Source organism: Electrona antarctica, assembly GCF_951216825.1.
Source record: "Electrona antarctica genome assembly, chromosome: 13".
NCBI lineage: Eukaryota > Metazoa > Chordata > Actinopteri > Myctophiformes > Myctophidae > Electrona > Electrona antarctica.
The window spans coordinates 51,286,568-51,309,836 of NC_136794.1; the positions used below are offsets into that span (position 1 = coordinate 51,286,568).

The 23,269-nt window shown below is 47.7% G+C and overlaps 1 protein-coding gene across 2 annotated transcripts in view; it reads right to left on the reverse strand.

The window, feature by feature from the left end:
- The window catches only part of iqgap2 (IQ motif containing GTPase activating protein 2), a 169,413-nt gene that overhangs the window by 15,876 nt on the left and 130,268 nt on the right, over window positions 1-23,269 (reverse strand). For both annotated transcript variants that reach the window (XM_079518014.1, XM_079518015.1), the window contains 7 exons: window positions 20,078-20,147; window positions 18,422-18,630; window positions 17,473-17,628; window positions 16,090-16,253; window positions 5,993-6,185; window positions 4,953-5,128; window positions 3,917-4,001 (listed from right to left, as the gene is read on the reverse strand). In XM_079518014.1, coding sequence (XP_079374140.1) covers window positions 3,917-4,001; window positions 4,953-5,128; window positions 5,993-6,185; window positions 16,090-16,253; window positions 17,473-17,628; window positions 18,422-18,630; window positions 20,078-20,147 — 1,053 coding nt within the window. The remainder of the gene's footprint in view (window positions 1-3,916; window positions 4,002-4,952; window positions 5,129-5,992; window positions 6,186-16,089; window positions 16,254-17,472; window positions 17,629-18,421; window positions 18,631-20,077; window positions 20,148-23,269) is intronic.

Below are 23,269 nucleotides of genomic sequence, written 5' to 3' on the forward strand. Positions count from 1 at the left end.
TTGTTTGTGTGCTTCAAGCAGTAGGCTATTGGCACTTTGAAGTAGTATAAGTAGTTTCACCCTGTATAGGCCACTTGATTGCCTTGTGAAGTGTGTGGTTTTGCCACCACTCCTGGCAGACGACTAGCAATCAGTTGAAGTGGCCTTATACCACCAGCTGAAAGCGTCAGCTTTTAAGCGGCGTCCAGCAAACGAAGGCCAGGCGAACAAAGGCGACAGGCGACTTTGTCAAAGTCCGACTTCGTCACTGAACGATAAGCTGTATCATTGATTAGTGACATATATAGTAGTGTGATAGATATAGTAGTGTATAGTAGTATATGTTTAGTGATCTACAATGTGTTTTCTTCCTATTCCTGTCCTCTCTTCTTCCTGGTGGTCGCACAAACACTGGGTTACACCCAGATGTCGCGACACAACTAATCTCATCTATCCTACTCTTTCAACTCACGTCGAGCAAGTGGTAACGGGAGGGCTTTGGAATTGCCACTCGGCTGTGGTGGAAGGCAAATCTGCTTTCATCTCAGCCTACGCATCCTTGCTCTCCCTTAACTTCCTTGCTCTGACTGAGACCTGGATCAGACCAGAAAACACTGCTACGCCCGCGGCTCTGTCAGATGTGTACTCTTTCTCTCACACTCCCAGAGCCGTGCGGACAGGTGGTGGGGCTGGTCTGCTAATTTCCAGAAAATGGAAATACTCTCCGGTTTCACTGTCACAATTCTCTCCTACCTCATTTGAATTTCATGTGGTCACTGTTTCTCATCCAGTCAAGCTCACCATTGCAGTTGTTTATCGCCCACCGGGCCCTGCTGGTGGCTTCCTGGAGGAGCTGGACCATCTAGTCTCCCACTTCCCTGTCGATGGCTCTGGATTCATCCTTCTGGGTGACTTCAACCTCCCGACTGAGAAGCAGCTAGACCCACTACTTTCGTTTCTCGCCGCCTTTGACCTAGTTATTTCCCCATCTCCTCCTACCCATGAGGCGGGCAACCAACTGGACCTGATCTTCACCAGAGGCTGCTCTATTGCTAACCTGTCTGTCACTCCTCTTTCCAGTGAAAAGGGTAAGAAACTCTCTGATCACTACTTCATGTCCTACTCTCTATCTCTCTCCTCTCCCCCCTCACAGCCCCTCCCTACCCACATGATTTCCTCACGTCACAATCTTCGCTCACTTTCCTCCACTGATCTTTCCTCTTCTGTTCTCTCTGCTCTCCCTGCCCCTGAATCCTTTGCTCTTCTATCCCCTGATACCGCCACAGATCTTCTTTTCTCTACTCTATCCTCTTCTCTCGACCATCTCTGTCCCCTCACCACCAGGCCTGCACGCCAAACTCCACCTGCCCCCTGGTTGTCGGACTCAGTGCGGACTGAGAGACGGAGCCTGAGAGTGGCTGAGCGCAAATGGAGAATTGGCAACCTCCTGGAGGACCTTCTCACCTTCCAATCTCTCATTTCTACTTTTTCCTCCTCTCTATCAGCTGCTAAAGCTGCTTTTTTCTGCACTAAAATTCAGGCTTCTGCTTCCAACCCTAAAAAACTCTTTGAAACTTTCTCCTCTCTCCTACAACCACCACCCCCTCCTCCCTCCTCGTCCCTCCTCCCTGACGATTTCGCCAACTTCTTTGACAAGAAGGTGAACGATATCCGATCCTCCTTCCCTCCTCCCCCGGCTGGTGCCCTGCGCACTACCCACACCCGTCTGCCTGCCACCCCCCCCCTCTCTACCTTCATCTACTCCTCTTCCCCCCCCCATCCCCTCTCTATCCCACTTCTCTCCCCTCTCCCCTAACGAGGTCCTTCTCCTTGTTACCTCTAGTCGCCCCACCTCATGCTCTCTGGACCCGGTCCCATCCACTCTGTTGCAGTCTATTGCACCTGAACTTCTTCCCTTCTTAACCCACCTTATTAACACCTCTCTGACATCTGGCTACTTTCCCTCTACTTTCAAGACTGCCAGAGTCACCCCCCTCCTGAAGAAACCGACACTTGACCCCTCTGAGATCAAGAACTACAGACCGGTTTCCCTTCTATCCTTCCTATCTAAAACTCTCGAACGTGCTGTCTTTAAACAACTGTCCTCCTATCTCCACCAGAACAACCTCCTGGACTCCAACCAGTCTGGGTTCAAAGTGGGTCACTCGACAGAGACTGCCCTGCTGGCAGTGACGGAGTCGCTCCATGCCGCTAGAGCGAACTCTCTCTCCTCCGTCCTGATACTCCTGGACCTGTCTGCAGCGTTCGACACGGTGAACCATCAGATCCTCCTCTCCACCCTCGAGGCGATGGGTGTCTCAGGCTCTGCACTCTCCCTGTTTGCATCCTACCTGACGGGTCGCTCCTACCAGGTGATGCTGAGAGGGTCTGTGTCAGAACCACACAGGCTCACAACTGGGGTTCCCCAAGGCTCGGTTCTGGGTCCTCTTCTTTTCTCTCTCTACACTACATCTCTGGGTGCTGTCATCCACTCCCATGGCTTTTCCTACCACTGCTATGCCGATGACACCCAGCTGATCCTCTCATTCCCCCCCTCTGATACCCAAGTGGAGGCACGCATTGCTGCTTGTCTGGCTGACATCTCGGAGTGGATGTCGACAAACCACCTGAAGCTCAACCTGGACAAGACCGAGCTGATGTTCCTCCCGGGGAAGGGCTGTCCGCACCGAGACATGGCCATCACCATTGATAATGCTGTGGTGACCTCAACTCGGACTGCGAAGAATCTGGGTGTGACCCTGGACGATCAACTGACGTTCTCGGCAAACATCGCATCAGTGACAAGGTCCTGCAGATTCCTCCTCTACAACATCAGGAGGATTCGCCCCTTCCTCACGGAGAAGGCAGCCCATGTGCTCATCCAGGCTCTCGTCATCTCCCGCCTGGACTACTGCAACTCCCTCCTTGCTGGTGCTCCGGCATCTGCCATCAGACCTCTGGAGCTTGTTCAGAAAGCTGCGGCTCGTCTGGTGTTCAACCGCCCCAAGTTCTCCCACACAACCATCCTTCTCCGTTCTCTACACTGGCTCCCCGTAGCAGCTCGCATCCAGTTCAAAACCCTGGTGTTAGCCTATAGGGCAGTGAAAGGAACAGCTCCTTCCTACCTCCGGGCTATGGTCGATGCCTACACCCCTGCCCGACCACTTCGGTCTGCCACCTCGGGGCGACTGATTGCCTCGTCACTCAAGGGTCCTTCTGGCCGATCCACACGGTCACGACTCTTTTCTGTTCTGGCCCCACAGTGGTGGAATGAACTTCCCACTGATGTTAGGACAGCAGAGTCACTGCCCATATTTCGCCGCAGGTTGAAAACCCACCTCTTCAGGAAACACTACCCTTCCTCTCTGCCTGACCTACTTGTTGTTAACTAGTTGTACGAACGCTTGTTTTCTATTGTTGTATTGTTTATTGGATCTTGTTTAGTCGATACACTTAATTGTTTTAGCTCATGCTCATTTGATTTAGCTATTTTGTCTCATCTGTTTAAGGAAATAGGTAGCTGATATATTGCACTTTTACCTTAGCGCTAGGTATACTCTTGGTTGCTTGTTTTTGCAGAAAATGCACTAAAGACTTCTGGTGATTAGTAGTTTTTGTTCCCTACCTATGTTGAATACACTTATTGTAAGTCGCTTTGGATAAAAGCGTCTGCTAAATGACTGTAATGTAATGTAATGTAATATAAATATAGTAGAGCAGGTTACCTACAATCTGTAATATTAATATAGTACAGCAGGTTACCTACGATCTGTAATATAAATAATAATAATATTAACATGATAAATAAGAACAATATATTATGGTGAGTGAAACAGAACATGTACAATCTGTCCTGGACCGAGTCTCTGCCTATCCTTTCAATAAAGGTTCATATATACAAAAACAAACACAGGAACATGAATGAATGAATAAATACCTTCAGTAGTTCATCTTCTGTAGCGTCAGGGAACTTCTCATGGAGGGAGCTCTTCAGAACCTTGGCGATGTATCTCATACCATAGCTGCACGCACGCACACACACACACACACAGACACGCACACGTGCACACATACAGACACACACACACACAGACACACAGACACGCACACGCGCACACATACAGACACACACACACACACACACACATGTATGTTATTGGAATGACTTGGGTGCATTGCAGAATTATTGTGGTTCTTCACCCTCCAATGCATTGTTAAACAGCACCATCTAGTGGTACAAAATGATCACTGCATTATCTCTTAAACCTGCAGAACAGATGTACAAGCTAACAACCTGACTGATGCAATGCATAATGCACTTGTAGAGAGGTTGTAGATCTGCTATTTTCGGTAGCAGTGTATTATGGAGGGCTCGAAGCTATTCAGCTCGCTTTTTTTTTTTTTTTTCCCGAAATCATCTCGAGGTCAACCGGTCGACTGGTTGGGCACCCCTGCAGTAACTATTTAAAATAAAAATACATTGACATTATTTTAAACTAAATAATTAAACCCCTCTTTTTCATTTTTCTTCTAAAAATTGCTAAATACCACGCACAAAAATGTAGTATTGATACAATCGATTATTTGCTTTTTCGTGTCAAGGACCCCCAAATCAAAATTGATTAGGCCACGGACCCCCCATTTGAAAACATATGCCAGTGACCCCGATAAGGGAGGATTTTTACTAGCAGTGATTCTGAAACATATTAATTTCATGGACCCCCCATAAATGAGTTAATGGCATTTATATCTCTGGTACCCCAATTTATATTGTAAATCCACTGTAAATTTAACTCTGAGACCCATTTGGTTCCATTTGTACACTCTCTGAGTTCCATTTGTACACTCTCTGAGTTACAGACCCAAGGGTCCATTTGGTTCCTAACTATCTCTAATTGAGCTAGGTACCCCCTGGAACTCCCTCAAGTACCCCTAGGGGTCCCCGGACCCCACTTTGGGAACCACTGACTTACGGGATGTTGTCCAGGGAGGAGGTGATGGAGGTCAGGACTTTATCGGTAGCGTAGCGTAGCGCCAGGCTGGAGGCCTCCAGCCTGGTGTGGACCTCCTGGTGAGACATGGCCTGCTCCGGGGTCACCTCGTAGGGCAGCTTACTGGCCTCTCCTGTCTCTGTCTCCATCTGGTTCACCTGGAAGGGACCACGTTTCACAATGTTAATCTGTCTCTGTCTCCATCTGGTTCACCTGGAAGGGACCACGTTTCACAATGTTAATCTGTCTCTGTCTCCATCTGGTTCACCTGGAAGGGACCACGTTTCACAATGTTAATCTGTCTCTGTCTCCATCTGGTTCACCTGGAAGGGACCACGTTTCACAATGTTAATCTATTCTGTCTCCATCTGGTTCACCTGGAAGGGACCACGTTTCACAATGTTAATCTGTCTCTGTCTCCATCTGGTTCACCTGGAAGGGACCACGTTTCACAATGTTAATCTGTCTCTGTCTCCATCTGGTTCACCTGGAAGGGACCACGTTTCACAATGTTAATCTGTCTCTGTCTCCATCTGGTTCACCTGGAAGGGACCACGTTTCACAATGTTAATCTATTCTGTCTCCATCTGGTTCACCTGGAAGGGACCACGTTTCACAATGTTAATCTGTCTCTGTCTCCATCTGGTTCACCTGGAAGGGACCACGTTTCACAATGTTAATCTATTCTGTCTCCATCTGGTTCACCTGGAATGGACCACGTTTCACAATGTTAATCTATTCTGTCTCCATCTGGTTCACCTGGAAGGGACCACGTTTCACAATGTTAATCTGCTCTGAAACCTTTACGCTCCATCTAACAGCACGGCAACCATAGAGTGTTACCTTCCCAGCAGATAGGGGTCGTTTCAAAAACTGTTCTAAAGGTCTAGTTCTGTGTAACAAGCCTGTATGTCTTAGTATGGACCCTCTTTTTTATCTCTACATTTTTATCCCACAAATTGTGCAACACATTCTTTCACCCAGTGTCAATTATCTAATGAAATCCTGGGCGCTGCACTGACCCAGGCCTTGTAGACGTCCACAGGGCTGGTGTTGAGGCCCTGCAGGCCTGCATCGGTCAGCAGCTCTCTGACCACGGGCCCCAGCAGGGCCCGCAGGGCGTTGTGACCTCGAGCCCCTCGGTTGAAGCTGACCACCATCTTGATGACCGTCGGGTTCCCTGTGACGATGTCCTGCAGCTGGTCCACCTTGGACCTGGAGCACGCACACGCACACACGCACACGCACACACGCACACGCACACGCACACACGCACACACACACGCACACACGCACACGCACACGCACACGCACACACAAATCTTACATGAATAACTCTTGATCTAAATCACTGCTTCCAATTCTAACGGAAGATTATGTATTAGACGGCCCATCGCGGTCCCGTCGCTAGTCGTGTAATAGAATGATATTTCTGCATGATAGTGAACTGCATACAGTGCATAGTATTTCTACATATTTCTGCATGATAGTGAACTGCATACAGTGCATAGTATTTCTACAGTGAAGATAACTGACTAGTAATGTCTGTGAGATCGATCGATTGCTCATGCCTTCAGCCTGCCTGTAGGGGGAACCGCAGCACCAATCTCCATTCAATACAAAGCCTTGAATGAGAGAAGACGTCTGCGTATTGTTTCACATACTATTATCCCCTGTTCCAGGTAAATATATGGGGAAACGTTACCCTGTGGATACATAGTTTCATGCTATTTTTGCACTCAGGGTTTTGTGTGTTTTGATGGGAGAAAGAACATTAATAGCGTTTGTAGTGCTTACTCACTGACCACAACATGTATACTATGAGCTAAGCTAAGCTAACGTAGCACAAGCCATGTCAGCAGACAGCACGTCGCTGTTTGTGATGACGTCACTCATAGAAAAGGGGTTACGGTTTTGCTGGATGCCAGAATGCACAACTCTGAAGAAGTGGTGCATAGTTATCATTTCTGTTCTGTATTGCACTAATGTTTTCTGGGTACATTTTAGGCTGGTTAAAGTCACATTGCAAATGGTATGAAAAGAAGACATAAGTTTATTGAAGTTAAAAGTGATAATTAATCTAGAGCTAAAAGTGTTGGTTTAAAATGATTATTAACACATGCTTACCTATATACAGTATTTATCTCAGGGATATGGAATGTACAGTAAGCCAAGTTAAATGTGTTATTATGGACACCGAGCTACCTATACACTTACCTGGTTCTCGTCCTGTATAATTGATGATGATTCATACGTACCTTGATTGTGAAGATGCTGTAATATGTATGTTTATCTATGATGTGTTGATTATTTGATAATTGATTCAATACAAAGCCTTGAATGAGAGAAGACGTCTGCGTATTGTTTCACATACTATTATCCCCTGTTCCAGGGGTACAACATTTGGAGGCACTGCTGAGATGCCAGAAGGGAGGACCATCCTCAGTACCCACAAGGACCCCTCTCATCAAGCATCTTCCAAAAACAACTCAGGCAGCAGAGGACAAAGTGGCTATAAAAGAGGGCCAAAAGTGACTGGTACGTGTGCATTCTGAGGTGAACCAAGTGACCACTAGGGAGCAGCAACGTTCAGTGAAAACCCTCTACACTAGCACTGTTGTCCACCTACCTGCTAAAATGGAGTCTATGTTGGAGACCTTACAGCTGGAGATTAAAGGAGCATTGTACAGACTTAACAGAGACCAACTGATAAAAATCATTGAGCTGCAAATACCACAGTCAGTGAAGGAGGATGTGATGGACAAAACTCGCAACGCTCTTATCTCACATGTCATAAAATATGTGGACAGTGATTATTTGGCGAACCTAGAAGATGATGGCATGGCATGGATGCTGAGTTTAAAGGATACGATGGAGAAATTTGAAGATACTAGTGAAATGAGTTCATCAGCTAAACCAAAACAAAATGAGGAGCAGGAAAAATTGCAAAGGGAGCTAGAGACACTGAAACTTGCTCTGCAGCAGAAGGAGAGTGAAATGCAGGTGTTGGTGAATAAAAAGGTGGATCCTACTCTAGACCACAACTCACCACAAAATAATGTGGTACCGGCCCATCCAGATAGTGCACCCTGGCGCAAAGAGTTCAAGATATCGGGTCAAATAGGAGAACTTGGACAGAAAGACCGGCTCACGTTTTCTAGTCTGGCGCGTCAAATGGAGAACGGGCTGAGTAAAGGTTATTCAGACCTAGAAATAGTGGACGCTGTGATCAGAGCTATCGTACCAGGCCTGCAGCTGCGGAATTACCTTGAAGGAAAAAAAGATCTCACTTTACCTACCTTACGTAGTATCCTCAGGTCTCATTATCAGGAGAAGAGTGCAACAGAGCTGTACAAGCAACTTACCGCGGACGCACAGGGTCAAAAGGAGACCCCACAGAACTTTCTCCTGCGTACAATGGACTTGAGACAGAAAATTCTGTTTGCCTCTCAGGAGGCAGAGTCTGGCCTTAAGTACGACCCCACACTAGTACAGAGCCTGTTCATGCATACAGTACTTACTGGTTTACAGAGTGACAGTGTAAAGAGTGACCTACAACCTTACCTCCTACAGACATCTACCTCGGATGAAATGCTGCTGGAGAAACTTAATGTTGCATGCGCTAATGACAAAGAGAGGCAGGATAAAAAGAGACAGAACTTACCACCTCGTTCCACTAATGTCCATGTAGTCCAGTCCAGTGATGTTTCTGTCGAGAAGAAATGTAACTCACAACAGCAGACAACCACCCCTGCATCTGATTTGTTAATGGAGCTTAAAGAATTACGATCAGACATGGTGATGTTAAAGGATCTGAAAGCTGAGGTCGCCCACATCAGAGAAAGTATCCAGAAGCCAACACAGGGGCCTCAGCAATATCAGCCGGCCGATAGAGAATATGGAAATATGCCAGCCTACAATCACCCATCCGGGCCGATACAGGGTCAATGGTCAGCTCAAGGACAGGGGCCAACGAGAGAAACAGCGCAGTTTCAACAGAGATCTTCACCCCAACGATTCTACACCGCACCACGTTCCCGGTCAGTATGTTTCAACTGCAGACAGAATGGTGTGGAGTACTGCCAGCATTGCTTCAACTGCGGGAGTAGCGAGCACTTCCGTGCAGGCTGCAGGATGTACAGAGAACCAAGACCAGCCCGTGAGAGTCCTTTAAACGAAGAGCGGTCGCTTCCACGGGACCGGGAGTGACCCGACACTTAAATGTGTCCCAACGCTGTGCAAACTGTGGAAGAGGAGAGGAAAACCAAACATTGAAACAGTGCTCTGTCTGTAAGAAAACAATTTACTGTTCAAGAGAATGTCAAGTTATCCACTGGTCAGAACATAAAAACAACTGTACACCATGCAACTTGCCAAAAGAAGAGAGACAAAGAACTTACACATGCCACAGTGTTAATGATAAAGGCAGGAACAGCCAGACAAGAAGTCGATCCACAGTGATTGAGTTGGTGGGAAAGAAATGTCTAGTTGAAGCTTACTTACAGGGACAGAGAACTCAGATGCTATGGGATACAGGCTCACAGGTGTGTGTTATAGATGAAGAGTGGAAGGCTGAACACTTACCGGATGTAAAACTGAGAGAGATTGCAGAGATTATTGATCCACTTAAGCCCTTACACCTTGAAGCTGCAAATGGAACCGGAATGCCCTATGTCGGGTATGTAGAAGTGACTTTCAGTTTGGCAGCGGACGCTAAAGAGCTCCAAATCCCAGAGCTCCAAATCCCAGTGTTGGTGCTGAAAGGTAACCAGCAGCCTTGCCCCATACTTGGTTTTAATGTTATTGAGTGCATCATCGTAAACAGTCTAAAGAAGCAGACAGAATACACTCACCCAGAGAATTTGGTGAAGACCGTGGAGATGGCTTTCCCGACTTTGAAAAAGAACCAAGTAAGGGCTTTCATCAACGCAGTGAGTACAGAACAGATGGGTGAATATTCAGTAAAAACAATGATTGGGAAGATCACTGTGCCAAAACATTGTGCAGTTCAGGTTAAATGTCGGGTGCAGGCAAGGCCCTTTGAAGAGGACACAACACTTGTATTTGAGCCAGATGAGAACCAGCAATGGCCAGAAGGGCTTGAATTTTGTGACACCCTCTTATTAGTCAGAAAGGGAGCTTCACCAAAAGTCACTGTGGATGTGCAAAACCCCACCAACCATGATATAATTTTATCAGGGAAAACCCTAATTGGCACTGCACAGCCCGTCAAGTCAATATATCCAGCCAGCATACTGGAAAAGGCTCACTCACCTGTCAATGTAAACCACATTCAGAATCGTGGTGCCAACAAGGATGATATCAGTGAGGAGCTGTGGGACCCCCCTGTTGACCTGAGTCACATAAGTGAAGAACAGGGACAAATAGTAAGTCAAATGCTACGGGAGGAATCCAGTTCGTTCTCCAGGACTGATGATGACATAGGCTGTATTGAACAGTTACAGTTGTACATTTCATTGAAAGACAGTGACCCAGTGGCACGAACATACGTGTCTGTCCCAAAGCCGTTGTACCAGGAAATGAAGGAATATATACTTGATTTGATTGCACAAGGCTGGGTTGAGAAATCAAACTCATCCTATTCCTCTCCTATGGTCTGTGTAAGGAAAAAAGACGGCACTTTGCGCTTATGTATAGACTACAGAGCGTTGAACAAGAAGACTCACCCTGACCGGCAACCAATCCCCCGGGTACAGGACATTATGGATAACCTGGGGGGGAACACCCTGTTTTCTCTGTTGGACCAGGGAAAAGCGTACCACCAGGGCTTCATGGCCAAAGAAAGCAAGCACCTGACAGCCTTCGTGACCCCGTGGGGCTTGTATGAGTGGGTTAGAATCCCATTCGGGCTCATGAATGCACCTGCAGTATTCCAACGCTGCATGGAGGAGTGTTTAGATGATTTAAGGGATGAAATATGTGTTCCATATTTGGATGACACAATTGTATTCAGCAAAACGTTTGAAACCCATGTCAACGATGTCAGAAGAGTACTACAGCGTCTGCGGCAGTATGGGATTAAACTCAAGCCACGTAAGTGTGACCTTTTCAAGACTCAAGTCCGGTATCTTGGCAGAATTGTGTCTGCGGAAGGTAGCAGAATGGACCCAGCCGACACTGCAGCCGTACGGGCCCTCAAGGAGAAAAAGCCAAAGACTGTCGGTGAGCTGAGGAGTATTATGGGCCTATTAAGCTACTATAGGCAATATATAAAGGATTTTTCACGCATCGCCAGTCCACTCTACGACCTACTCAAAGGGCCGGAAGAAGAAAACAAGGGACAATACAGAGGAAGGAAGCTGCAGACAAAAGCAAAGATCAGAGGAGTACCATCACACACACCAGTCAAGTGGACAGACATGCACCAACGGATCCTAGAGCAGCTGATTGACTGTCTAGTTCAGCCTCCAGTCCTTGGATTCCCAGACTTTTCTCAGCCTTTCATCCTTCACACGGACGCGTCCAACAAGGGTTTAGGAGCTGTGTTATATCAGCGACAGACTGGGAAACTCAGAGTCATTGCGTATGGATCACGAACGTTGACAGCACCAGAGAAGAACTACAATCTCCACTCGGGGAAACTGGAGTTTCTGGCTCTTAAATGGTCCATCACCGAAAAGTTTCGTGATTATTTATATTACGCCCCATTCTTCACAGTGTACAGCGATAACAACCCGCTCACATATGTGTTGTCCACTGCCAAATTGAACGCAACAGGGAGTCGATGGGTCTCAGAACTTGCTGATTTTCATTTCACCATTAAATATCGCCCAGGAAAAGAGAATATAGATGCGGACAGCTTGTCTAGGATGCCCATAGACATGGAGACCCTAATGCGACACTGTACCGAGGAGATGTCATCTGATGCAGTGGGAGCAACTTCACAGGCAGTAGGAGCACAGCAAGAGTCTGACGTCGCATGGTCGATGGCTATCTCGGCTACATGTGCAGTGGCAACCAGGAGTGCATCTATTATACCATTCACCGTAGCAGAGATACAACAGAGTCAGAGCGATGACCCAAACATAGCACCAGTGGTACAGTACAAATTGTCAGGAACGAGACCAGTTGGGAGAGAACTGAAAAGTCTCAGCATGCACAGTCGATGCCTGTTAAGGGAATGGGATAGGCTTGAGATATGTGACGGTGGAGTACTCTACAGGAAGACAGCAAAACGGAGACAACAGGTGCTGCCGGGAAAGCATAAAGCTACAGTGTTCAGGGAACTACACGACAAAATGGGCCATCAAGGAATAGACAGGACAACATCATTGATACGGGAGCGGTTCTTTTGGCCATATATGCAAAGAGAAGTGGAGCAGTATGTCCTTAGGAGTTGTAGCTGTCTGAAACAGAAAACACCCTGCCGTCAGACAAGAGCACCACTCACCAGTATCATCACAACCCAACCATTTGAACTTGTCTCGATTGACTTCCTCCACCTCGACAAGTGCAAGGGTGGGTATGAATATATACTCGTAATCATTGACCACTTCACTCGCTTCGCCCAGGCGTATGCTACCACAAATAAGTCAGGAAAAACTGTGGCTGATCGGATCTTTAATGACTACGCACTCAAGTATGGATTTCCGTCGAGGATACATCATGATCAGGGGGGGGAGTTTGAGAATCAGCTCTTCTCCCAACTGAGCAAGTACTGCGGCGTCGCTGGGTCGAGGACGACGCCCTACCACCCTCAGGGGAATGGACAAGTAGAGCGTTTTAATCGCTCATTACTTCAGATGTTAAAGACGCTCACTGACCAACAAAAGTCAAATTGGAAGGATTCTTTGAACAAGCTGATATATGCATACAATTGCACTCGGTGTGAAGTAACGGGGTTCTCCCCATTCTACCTCCTCTTTGGGCGGTCCCCACGACTACCCATTGATATGCTATTCGACTTGAATCCTGAACCAAGCGGTGGCAGTCACCGTGACTATGTGGAGAAATGGAAAAAAGGCATGGAAGAGGCCTATAAGATCACACAAGAAAACATGCATAAAGCTACAGTAAAGAGCAAAGGAGCTTATGATACCAAAGTCAGGAGCTCAGCATTGTATCCAGGGGACCGCGTCCTGGTGAGGAATATGACGCCTCGGGGAGGTCCAGGCAAGTTGAGGAATCATTGGGAAGATACGATCCATACTGTCGTTCGTCAAGTGGGGAGAGATGTACCAGTCTATGAGCTGAAACCAGAGCAAGGGAAAGGGAGAACTAGGGTATTACATCGCAATCTTCTCTTGCCCTGCGACTACCTGCCACTGGAGGATCAAGTACACCCACGCGTGAAACCGCGGAAAACAGCGGAGACGGACAAAGACATTACTGAAGACGACGACGACGATGATGAAGAGGAGTACTACTTGGTGGACATGCCACGACGGCAACCACAGGATCAGCAGGAGGTTGTTACAGGGGAACCTGTCGACAGTTGGCTGTCTGAACCGGAGGACATGGATGAATGGACAGACTTAGTGGACTACGTACCTGACCGCGGGGAGAGCTCAGGGGAACGCTTACCTGAGAGCGAGGAGGGTCAAGAGGATAACTTACCTGACAGCGATGGAAACCGAACCTACCGGAACCTACCTGAGAATAATCAAATGGAGAACTTACCTGTAGAAGTACCTCAGTCGCCAGCCCGAGGTGTTGGGGAAGAGCAGAGATCTCCCCGGCCTCAGAGGGAGTGCAGACCACCGAAGATATTCACGTATGACCAGCTTGGCAATCCAACTTGCCACAACATAGCGGTGCTGCCTTATTATGCAAATGCCCATGTGCCATGGACAGTTCCGATGCAGCCATACTGCTACCAGCCTCCCTTCATATATGGAATATCTATAGACTGTTGAATGCACCCCTTTTCATATACACTCATTGTCCTGAACTGTCACTTACTCGTGGACTTGAAACAAAGCCGAGTGACAGATAAACTCACAGACTGTTACACACAGCAAACTACTAACGAGGGTATAAAAAGAGTTCCGGATTGTCATACTTGAATGTGAATGTTTGCAAAAGAGTTCCAAGAATGTAACATTGCAATGACTTTTATTTGGTGAAAGAGTTTCATGTTTCAAAAGAGTTCCAGATTTCAATAGTGGGGACTAGGGTATTGCCGGTCACTACAGGATTACTGATCACAATGTTGAGGACAACATCTGTTTTTGAGGGGGAGTATGTAATAGAATGATATTTCTGCATGATAGTGAACTGCATACAGTGCATAGTATTTCTACATATTTCTGCATGATAGTGAACTGCATACAGTGCATAGTATTTCTACAGTGAAGATAACTGACTAGTAATGTCTGTGAGATCGATCGATTGCTCATGCCTTCAGCCTGCCTGTAGGGGGAACCGCAGCACCAATCTCCATTCAATACAAAGCCTTGAATGAGAGAAGACGTCTGCGTATTGTTTCACATACTATTATCCCCTGTTCCAGGTAAATATATGGGGAAACGTTACCCTGTGGATACATAGTTTCATGCTATTTTTGCACTCAGGGTTTTGTGTGTTTTGATGGGAGAAAGAACATTAATAGCGTTTGTAGTGCTTACTCACTGACCACAACATGTATACTATGAGCTAAGCTAAGCTAACGTAGCACAAGCCATGTCAGCAGACAGCACGTCGCTGTTTGTGATGACGTCACTCATAGAAAAGGGGTTACGGTTTTGCTGGATGCCAGAATGCACAACTCTGAAGAAGTGGTGCATAGTTATCATTTCTGTTCTGTATTGCACTAATGTTTTCTGGGTACATTTTAGGCTGGTTAAAGTCACATTGCAAATGGTATGAAAAGAAGACATAAGTTTATTGAAGTTAAAAGTGATAATTAATCTAGAGCTAAAAGTGTTGGTTTAAAATGATTATTAACACATGCTTACCTATATACAGTATTTATCTCAGGGATATGGAATGTACAGTAAGCCAAGTTAAATGTGTTATTATGGACACCGAGCTACCTATACACTTACCTGGTTCTCGTCCTGTATAATTGATGATGATTCATACGTACCTTGATTGTGAAGATGCTGTAATATGTATGTTTATCTATGATGTGTTGATTATTTGATAATTGATTCAATACAAAGCCTTGAATGAGAGAAGACGTCTGCGTATTGTTTCACATACTATTATCCCCTGTTCCAGGGGTACAACAGTCGCGTTATAATTAATCATAGCTCCCGTTGTTGTCGATCCCCTCGGGGGTTTGGCTACATCTAGCTACTTCCAAGATGGCGCCTGATGCACCTTGAGATAAAGCGAAGCAAAGCAAAGTTCTTTGTTTACCCAGGGTGAATGGACTAAGCTCGAGATGCTTGTTTACAGCCAGACCCTGCTCATAGAACATTTCATGGTAGGGGTTCAATGCCTTGCTCAAGGGCACTTCAGCGGTGGTAATTTTAACGTGCCGGTCCGGGGATTCGAACTGGCGACCTTCCGATAACAAGACCGCTCCGCAAACCGTTCGGCCACCGCTGCCCGCTGCCCCAATAGATAGGCCCTGAAGCTGCGGTCATAGGGTCAGAGGTCAACTCACCGTATCTCCCATAGATATATATAAAGGCTAGATGGCTGAAGGCGGAGTCTCTGACGTAGTTCACCCGGCGGCCATCTTGCTTCGGGGCTACAGTACAGTATGTTCTATGGCAGCTCAAACAAAAACAGTCATAACTCGCTCAAATCTTGACGGATTTACAAACGGGTTGGTTATTACAAACGTTGTCAACGTGGCTATGATTCCGTGGCTATGATTCCGTGGCTATGATTCCGCTTATCTGCTTAATTTAGTTTTTTCATATGAACGTCGTATGAAAGCATATAAGTATGCGGACGTCTCTGACGTTTATAACAAACCAAGCCGTTTGAACATCGGTTGAAAATTGAGCAAGTTGTGGTTATTTAAGAGTACATGCCCCATAGACACAATGTTATGTAACCCTGAGGTAAGATGGCCGCCACGTAGCAACGTCGCTCTCCATTGGCCAGAGCGCGGGTGAGCCATCTAGCTTTCTTATATATATCTATGGTATCTCCTCCTCCAGGGTCATGAGGTCATGGGGTTAGAGGTCAGAGGTCAACTCACCGTATCTCCTCCTCCAGGGCGGTCTGGAACAGCTTCAGCAGCAGGAACTCCTCCCTCTGGTTGGAGGCGTAGTTGTAGAGAGAGAAGACCACTGAGTCCATGAACCTGGTGGAGCGGTTCTGAGGCATCTGGAAGATGAGCCGGGCCAGGTAGGAGGGCTGGGTCTGGGATGGGAGAGAGACTATAGGTTAACATGGGGAGAGAGAGAGAGAGGTAGGAGGGCTGGGTCTGGGATGGGAGAGAGACTATAGGTTAACATGGGGAGAGAGATAGGTAGGAGGGCTGGGTCTGGGAGAGAGACATAGGTTAACATGGGGAGAGAGAGAGGTAGGAGGGCTGGGTCTGGGATGGGAGAGAGACTATAGGTTAACATGGGGAGAGAGATAGGTAGGAGGGCTGGGTCTGGGAGAGAGACATAGGTTAACATGGGGAGAGAGATAGGTAGGAGGGCTGGGTCTGGGAGAGAGACATAGGTTAACATGGGGAGAGAGAGAGGTCTGGGAGAGAGACACTGGGTTAACATGGAGAGAGAGAGAGGTCTGGGAGAGAGACACTGGGTTAACATGGAGAGAGAGAGAGAGGTCTGGGAGAGAGACACTGGGTTAACATGGAGAGAGAGAGAGAGGTCTGGGAGAGAGACACTGGGTTAACATGGGAAGAGAGAGAGGTCTGGGAGAGAGACACTGGGTTAACATGGAGAGAGAGAGAGAGGTCTGGGAGAGAGACACTAGGTTAACATGGAGAGAGAGAGAGAGGTCTGGGAGAGAGACACTGGGTTAACATGGAGAGAGAGAGAGAGGTCTGGGAGAGAGACACTGGGTTAACATGAAGAGAGAGAGAGAGGTCTGGGAGAGAGACACTGGGTTAACATGAAGAGAGAGAGAGAGGTCTGGGAGAGAGACACTGGGTTAACATGGAGAGAGAGAGAGAGGTCTGGGAGAGAGACACTGGGTTAACATGGAGAGAGAGAGAGAGGTCTGGGAGAGAGACACTGGGTTAACATGGAGAGAGAGAGAGAGGTCTGGGAGAGAGAGAGAGAGGTCTGGGAGAGAGAGAGAGAGGTCTGGGAGAGAGACACTGGGTTAACATGGAGAGAGAGAGACAGAGAGACAGATAGAAAGGGAGCTGGGTTACACTAGGTTACTTAAGTAACTGCAGTAAGTAGAACAGGTGCTGGTAGGTTACTACAGTAACCAGGGTTATAGTAGAACTCTAGGTTACTACAGTAACCAGGGTTATAGTAGAACTCTAGGTTACTACAGTAACCATGGTTATACCTGCAGTAAGTAGAACAGGTGCTGGTAGGTTACTACAGTAACCAGGGTTATACCTGCAGTAAGTAGAACAGGTGCTGGTAGGTTACTACAGTAACCAGGGTTATACCTGCAGTAAGTAGAACAGGTGCTGGTAGGCCTCCAGTCGTTTCCTCTTTCCTTGACTTAACCCCTTCAGTCCCAGACCTCCCGTAGCTCCGCCTCCAGACTGAAGCTCCTCCCTCGCCTTCTTACTGCTCATCTTCTTCCTGTGAGACACCACGTCCTGTTGGACACAGACCAATCACAATCATTGTTACTGTGACACCACGTCCTGTTGGACGCAGACCAATCACAATCATTGTAACTGTCACATCACACTTTTAACAATCATAAAATCATATTAATATAAGTGTAATTCTGTTCTTGACCACTAGGGGTGCTATACTCTGTACCTGCAGTGTAATTCTGTTCTTGACCACCATATGGTGCTATAGTTTTACCTGCAGTGTAATTCTGTTCTTGACCATCAGGTGGTGCTATAGTTTCACCTGTAGGGTAATTCTGTTCTTGACCATCAGGTGGTGCTATAGTTTCACCTGTAGGGTAATTCTGTTCTTGACCAGCAGATGGTGCTATAGTTTTACCTGCAGTGTAATTCTGTTCTTGACCACCAGATGGTGCTATAGTTTCACCTGCAGTGTAATTCTGTTCTTGACCACCAGGTGGTGCTATAGTTTTACCTGTAGTGCAATTCTGTTCTTGACCACCAGGTGGTGCTATAGTTTTACCTGTAGTGTAATTCTGTTCTTGACCACCAGGTGGTGCTATAGTTTTACCTGTAGTGTAATTCTGTTCTTGACCAGCAGATGGTGCTATAGTTTTACCTGCATTGTAATTCTGTTCTTGACCAGCAGATGGTGCTATAGTGTTACCTGCAGTGTAATTCTGTTCTTGACCAGCAGATGGTGCTATAGTTTTACCTGTAGTGTAATTCTGTTCTTGACCACCAGAGGGTGCTATAGTTTTACCTGCATTGTAATTCTGTTCTTGACCAGCAGATGGTGCTATAGTGTTACCTGCAGGGTAATTCTGTTCTTGACCAGCAGGCCGATCTTGATGTCCATCAGGTTGAGGTCTTTCTCCATCGTCTGATTGGAGCGGATCTTGGTGACCACTTCCTGTCGCAGGCGTGTCACTTCCTGCTCCTCGGTCAGGTCGAGTGGGCTCTGCTCGAGGAGGTGGACGAACTTACGGACCACCGAGAGAGGGGGGTCCCTGGCCCCCGCTGACACACACACACACACACACACACACACACACACACACACACACACACACACACACACACACACACACACACACACACACACACACACACACACACACACACACACACACACACACACACACACACACACAGCTTAATGACATGGCTGTGTTGTTCAACACACACACAGCTTAACGTCATAAACTTTCCAACAACCTTCCAACAAACTCCAGTAAACTCCCAAATTGTACCACCTGAATATTATATATACCTTATATGCTACTAAACTCACAATTATGGGCAAATCTAGTGCCCATAACTGCCCGTTAACTCCTCTTTTCACGCGATGTGTGTGTGTGTGTGTGTGTGTATTAATGTGTGACAGGGTGTTATGTGTCTATGTGTGTCTGTATTAATGTGTGACAGGGTGTTATGTGTCTACGTGTGTCTGTATTAATGTGTGACAGGGTGTTATGTGTTACGTGTGTCTGTATTAATGTGTGACAGGGTGTTATGTGTCTACGTGTGTCTGTAATAATGTGTGACAGGGTGTTATGTGTCTACGTGTGTCTGTATTAATGTGTGACAGGGTGTTATGTGTCTACGTGTGTCTGTATTAATGTGTGACAGGGTGTTATGTGTCTATGTGTGTCTGTATTAATGTGTGACAGGGTGTTATGTGTCTACGTGTGTCTGTATTAATGTGTGACAGGGTGTTATGTGTCTACGTGTGTCTGTATTAATGTGTGACAGGGTGTTATGTGTCTACGTGTGTCTGTATTAATGTGTGACAGGGTGTTATGTGTCTACGTGTGTCTGTATTAATGTGTGACAGGGTGTTATGTGTCTACGTGTGTCTGTATTAATGTGTGACAGGGTGTTATGTGTCTACGTGTGTCTGTATTAATGTGTGACAGGGTGTTATGTGTCTACGTGTGTCTGTATTAATGTGTGACAGGGTGTTATGTGTCTATGTGTGTCTGTATTAATGTGTGACAGGGTGTTATGTGTCTACGTGTGTCTGTATTAATGTGTGACAGGGTGTTATGTGTCTACGTGTGTCTGTATTAATGTGTGACAGGGTGTTATGTGTCTATGTGTGTCTGTATTAATGTGTGACAGGGTGTTATGTGTCTACGTGTGTCTGTATTAATGTGTGACAGGGTGTTATGTGTCTACGTGTGTCTGTATTAATGTGTGACAGGGTGTTATGTGTCTATGTGTGTCTGTATTAATGTGTGACAGGGTGTTATGTGTCTACGTGTGTCTGTATTAATGTGTGACAGGGTGTTATGTGTCTACGTGTGTCTGTATTAATGTGTGACAGGGTGTTATGTGTCTATGTGTGTCTGTATTAATGTGTGACAGGGTGTTATGTGTCTATGTGTGTCTGTATTAATGTGTGACAGGGTGTTATGTGTCTACGTGTGTCTGTATTAATGTGTGACAGGGTGTTATGACTCACTCAGCGTCCTGTAGTTTTCTCTGGCTTTGTTTGCTTTCAGGAAGGCTTGGATCTTCACTATGTCTTTCTCCTGAACGCACACACGTGCACGCACACACGCACACGCACGCACACGCACACACACGCACACACACACACACGGTATTTAGTGTATGAATGACACATCATCATCATCACTTTTTCGACCGCGGTTGAGATCATGGACTTCACAACGCCACGCCAGGCTTCCTGTTGAGATCATGGACTTCACAACGCCACGCCAGGCTTCCTGTTGAGATCATGGACTTCACAACGCCACGCCAGGCTTCCTGTTGAGATCATGGACTTCACAACGCCACGCCAGGCTTCCTGTTGAGATCATGGACTTCACAACGCCACGCCAGGCTTCCTGTTGAGATCATGGACTTCACAACGCCACGCCAGGCTTCCTGTTGAGATCATGGACTTCACAACGCCACGCCAGGCTTCCTGTTGAGATCATGGACTTCACAACGCCACGCCAGACTTCCTGTTGAGATCATGGACTTCACAACGCCACGCCAGACTTCCTGTTGAGATCATGGACTTCACAACGCCACGCCAGACTTCCTGTTGAGATCATGGACTTCACAACGCCACGCCAGACTTCCTGTTGAGATCATGGACTTCACAACGCCACGCCAGGCTTCCTGTTGAGATCATGGACTTCACAACGCCACGCCAGGCTTCCTGTTGAGATCATGGACTTCACAACGCCACGCCAGACTTCCTGTTGAGATCATGGACTTCACAACGCCACGCCAGGCTTCCTGTTGAGATCATGGACTTCACAACGCCACGCCAGGCTTCCTGTTGAGATCATGGACTTCACAACGCCACGCCAGACTTCCTGTTGAGATCATGGACTTCACAACGCCACGCCAGACTTCCTGTTGAGATCATGGACTTCACAACGCCACGCCAGGCTTCCTGTTGAGATCATGGACTTCACAACGCCACGCCAGGCTTCCTGTTGAGATCATGGACTTCACAACGCCACGCCAGGCTTCCTGTTGAGATCATGGACTTCACAACGCCACGCCAGGCTTCCTGTTGAGATCATGGACTTCACAACGCCACGCCAGGCTTCCTGTTGAGATCATGGACTTCACAACGCCACGCCAGACTTCCTGTTGAGATCATGGACTTCACAACGCCACGCCAGGCTTCCTGTTGAGATCATGGACTTCACAACGCCACGCCAGGCTTCCTGTTGAGATCATGGACTTCACAACGCCACGCCAGGCTTCCTGTTGAGATCATGGACTTCACAACGCCACGCCAGGCTTCCTGTTGAGATCATGGACTTCACAACGCCACGCCAGGCTTCCTGTTGAGATCATGGACTTCACAACGCCACGCCAGGCTTCCTGTTGAGATCATGGACTTCACAACGCCACGCCAGGCTTCCTGTTGAGATCATGGACTTCACAACGCCACGCCAGGCTTCCTGTTGAGATCATGGACTTCACAACGCCACGCCAGGCTTCCTGTTGAGATCATGGACTTCACAACGCCACGCCAGGCTTCCTGTTGAGATCATGGACTTCACAACGCCACGCCAGGCTTCCTGTTGAGATCATGGACTTCACAACGCCACGCCAGGCTTCCTGTTGAGATCATGGACTTCACAACGCCACGCCAGGCTTCCTGTTGAGATCATGGACTTCACAACGCCACGCCAGGCTTCCTGTTGAGATCATGGACTTCACAACGCCACGCCAGACTTCCTGTTGAGATCATGGACTTCACAACGCCACGCCAGGCTTCCTGTTGAGATCATGGACTTCACAACGCCACGCCAGGCTTCCTGTTGAGATCATGGACTTCACAACGCCACGCCAGACTTCCTGTTGAGATCATGGACTTCACAACGCCACGCCAGGCTTCCTGTTGAGATCATGGACTTCACAACGCCACGCCAGGCTTCCTGTTGAGATCATGGACTTCACAACGCCACGCCAGGCTTCCTGTTGAGATCATGGACTTCACAACGCCACGCCAGGCTTCCTGTTGAGATCATGGACTTCACAACGCCACGCCAGGCTTCCTGTTGAGATCATGGACTTCACAACGCCACGCCAGGCTTCCTGTTGAGATCATGGACTTCACAACGCCACGCCAGGCTTCCTGTTGAGATCATGGACTTCACAACGCCACGCCAGGCTTCCTGTTGAGATCATGGACTTCACAACGCCACGCCAGGCTTCCTGTTGAGATCATGGACTTCACAACGCCACGCCAGGCTTCCTGTTGAGATCATGGACTTCACAACGCCACGCCAGGCTTCCTGTTGAGATCATGGACTTCACAACGCCACGCCAGGCTTCCTGTTGAGATCATGGACTTCACAACGCCACGCCAGACTTCCTGTTGAGATCATGGACTTCACAACGCCACGCCAGGCTTCCTGTTGAGATCATGGACTTCACAACGCCACGCCAGGCTTCCTGTTGAGATCATGGACTTCACAACGCCACGCCAGACTTCCTGTTGAGATCATGGACTTCACAACGCCACGCCAGACTTCCTGTTGAGATCATGGACTTCACAACGCCACGCCAGGCTTCCTGTTGAGATCATGGACTTCACAACGCCACGCCAGGCTTCCTGTTGAGATCATGGACTTCACAACGCCACGCCAGGCTTCCTGTTGAGATCATGGACTTCACAACGCCACGCCAGGCTTCCTGTTGAGATCATGGACTTCACAACGCCACGCCAGGCTTCCTGTTGAGATCATGGACTTCACAACGCCACGCCAGGCTTCCTGTTGAGATCATGGACTTCACAACGCCACGCCAGACTTCCTGTTGAGATCATGGACTTCACAACGCCACGCCAGGCTTCCTGTTGAGATCATGGACTTCACAACGCCACGCCAGGCTTCCTGTTGAGATCATGGACTTCACAACGCCACGCCAGACTTCCTGTTGAGATCATGGACTTCACAACGCCACGCCAGGCTTCCTGTTGAGATCATGGACTTCACAACGCCACGCCAGGCTTCCTGTTGAGATCATGGACTTCACAACGCCACGCCAGGCTTCCTGTTGAGATCATGGACTTCACAACGCCACGCCAGGCTTCCTGTTGAGATCATGGACTTCACAACGCCACGCCAGGCTTCCTGTTGAGATCATGGACTTCACAACGCCACGCCAGGCTTCCTGT